The sequence below is a fragment of the Macroventuria anomochaeta genome, assembly GCF_010093625.1.
Source record: "Macroventuria anomochaeta strain CBS 525.71 unplaced genomic scaffold BU25scaffold_5, whole genome shotgun sequence".
NCBI lineage: Eukaryota > Fungi > Ascomycota > Dothideomycetes > Pleosporales > Didymellaceae > Macroventuria > Macroventuria anomochaeta.
In genome coordinates, this window is record NW_022985366.1 from 812,702 (window position 1) to 815,726 (window position 3,025).

The following is a 3,025-nucleotide window of genomic DNA, read 5'->3' on the forward strand; positions in this document are numbered from 1 at the left end:
GATCTGACTGCCGATCGTAAACGCACTTATTGGAACTGAGCTCAAATCTGATGCTGCAGTGTCACCTTCAAAGGATTGGTATGGCTTGAGACATCGTCCCAAGGTTACCGCATGATTCGGAAAGCCTCCTCCGTACATCACCAGCGGCCTGTGGGGATCCAAATTTCGCTTTCACCTAGTTTCCAAGGACAATGGGCAGGCACCGCATGTTGAAGGTGTGCTGCGGTAGCAGAGACAAGTGGTGTGCTCATCTTCGCTAGTTAGTCTGATTGCCTCACACCACCGATGGCTGTGTCAGGTGCCCTTGTGGGGAGGGGGTCGAGATCAAGGTTCTCTGCAGCTGTTGTTACTAGCGCAGGCATATCGTTTTACAGAGAGCGCAGGCGGCTGCCGCTACAAGAATAGTGCTAGCGAATTACCATTTGTACTACCCGAACGCGGGTCGGACCGTACCAGTACTGGTAACGATATCTCAGCTGAAATGACGGACTTGTTGAAAGTCAAGTCTGTAAAACAATATCACAGAACTGAGCTCATCCTCTTCCCTGTTTCACATGTGGGTTGCCCACAGCCGCATTTGTCCCGCTGGTGAGACAGGCTGGGTGTGCCCGACCAGGTCGTGGAAGCTGTATCATGTCGATCAATTGTATGTTGCCAACCAGACTGGGGATATGAAAAAGACGGTGTGAGCTTTCTTTTCTTCGAAGTAACGCAAGACCTGCTTAATGGGAAGCAAGAGTCAGCAAGTCGCACCAGGACTTGCGATGTGGAAAAGTCTGTGTGAGCTATCTTTTTTTCGAAGTGACGCAAGACCTACAGGCGCAAAACCGCAAGTAAGCGACAGCAAGCTGCGGCGTGACTGCTACCAGCTATCAGTTTATTTGGGGATAAATAGCTGCACGTTTCCTTCTCATCCTACTACAACATATCACACACCAGTCTTTGGCAGCCCTTCGAAGCCACCAAAGCATTCTTCTATTGAAAAGCATTTCCAAACCATCATTATGGTCTTGAAGATTGGCATCGAACAGATTCCTAGAAAGCTATGGGAATGGGTTGAATGGGACGAAAACTGGATTTCCGCGAATCACATCAACAATGGAGAGCCTGACCAAACACACAAGATTCCGAAGAGCAAGAAAAATTTCAACTACGGTTTCAACGACTTCGTAATGGTAGAGTGCACCCCAGAGCTGGCTTATCAAGTTACTGGAGTGTGGTCTCGCAACGCCGAATTGCCGCCTAAGCACCCTCGAGCCTGGATGCGCAGGTCAGATAATGAAAATAATGGGACAGAGGGCTTTTGGAAACACAGATCTGGCTATACGACCATGGCGTATGGTTGGGGCAAGCATTCCGACGTACTCGACAGTACCTGCACAACCAATCAGTACTGCGATATCGAGGGCCCTGAGCCAGATTACATGCACGATGAAGCATTTGTCAAACTGATTCCACTCCTCATACCCGGTGGGCTAGCCAAGAATGATACCTTTTGGATCGATCTGAACAAAGGTGTCCGAGCACTCTATTTCCCCGCTCGCTACCAATATAGCGACGACTACCCAGAAGATGCGGCGTATGCCAAGATCAGTTTTGTGGAAAACTCGGCACGCAATCTCATCGACGCCGAACCACTCATTTTCGGAAACACGCTGTCTAAAGCATGGTTTGATACGGCAATTGATTTGGTCGACATCAACCGGAAGACCGCTGAGACGATTGCGCTCGACAAGAAGCATCATGTTGGCGCCTACAGCTTCGATAGCACGATCATAATCAATGTTCCAGCATTTATAGAAGCCAGCTATTGGGTCTCGATCAATGACTCATCAAGAGCGAAACCTCACGACGCAATTTACCTGGCCAAGAGCGCGAGCATAAAGGCAACACGTCTTCCGGAGAGTGACAGCTGGGACAAATGGCGTTTGCCGCCGGAGTACTACCAATGGCGCCTGCATACAATGCCACTCATGCACTCATATTCCGGAGACATTGGACGACAAGACCAATTGAATTTGCAGGAAGCAGCGACATCGAAAGTGTCTGGGGAGATGGATCTTTTCTTGAATATCATCTTGTTTGCGGCATCTTTGGTTCCCTACGTGGGACCTCTAGTTTCAACTTTAGGCGGCCAAGTGCTTGAGAACATGAAGGATCTGAGGACGGACAGTAGTGACGAAGAAGCAAGTGCAGCGGGTATTAGTGCCGGGGTCTGGAACAGTCTCCCTGGTGAAGCGAAGGAAAAAGTAGTACAGAAGTTGGCTAAGACTGCGACAACCATGCTTAAGACTTTACATAGATAATGTTTATAGGGGTAATGTTGGAACCAATGATGTGGATTGACCACTGGAAGAGCGATTTCAGTGAACAGTTCCTCGACTACCTAGATCGTTACGACAGTGTGGAACCTAGGGACGTTACCCTGGTCTCTAGTGCTCACCAGCATTACGCCGACGCACTTACATCACAGGAGCAGGGTTGACATGCCATTTCTCCTACGATAGCAGACGCAGGCAAAGAGGTAAAACTGCTGCGCAGGCTAGCAAAGTCGGGCAATAGAAGCTCAAAGTTGTCTGCGAGATAAGGATAAAAGATTCTGTATAAATTATTTGTACTAAACTCTTTGACCACTCAGGAGTTCAAGGCGACTCCTGGCTCCGTGATCACTACCGCAGTCACTAAGGATCAGCTCAAAATATATTACAGAGGAGAAGATGATGGGAAAGTCCGATTGTTTGTTATTTCCAGCGCTATACCGTGTCCGTGCGCGTAATGCGCGGATTCGCGTAATGCGCCAAACCACCTTTTTGTACCCATACTTCACTGTACAATTACTCAACGCCACAATGACTATGAAATCTGCCTTTGAAGAGATAGACTCTATGATACCATGCAATAAGATCCCGTGGACAGCGCTGGCTAAAAAACATAAGGTTGTGCGCTCAACCCTGTCTCGAAAATATCGACACGAGACGCGATCGCGTGAAGAGAAGGCGATTGCACAACAAAAGCTCACTCCACA

At 48.6% G+C, this 3,025-nt stretch overlaps 1 protein-coding gene across 1 annotated transcript; it reads left to right on the plus strand.

Annotated features, from left to right (window-relative positions):
• Positions 1 to 1,004: 1,004 nt before the first annotated feature.
• BU25DRAFT_481821 (uncharacterized protein) lies at positions 1,005 to 2,306 on the plus strand (the record flags this gene model as incomplete). The annotated part of the gene is made up of 1 exon (XM_033711112.1): positions 1,005 to 2,306. One exon carries the CDS (start codon positions 1,005 to 1,007, stop codon positions 2,304 to 2,306), a length of 1,302 nt encoding a protein of 433 aa, XP_033565443.1.
• Positions 2,307 to 3,025: the final 719 nt, after the last annotated feature.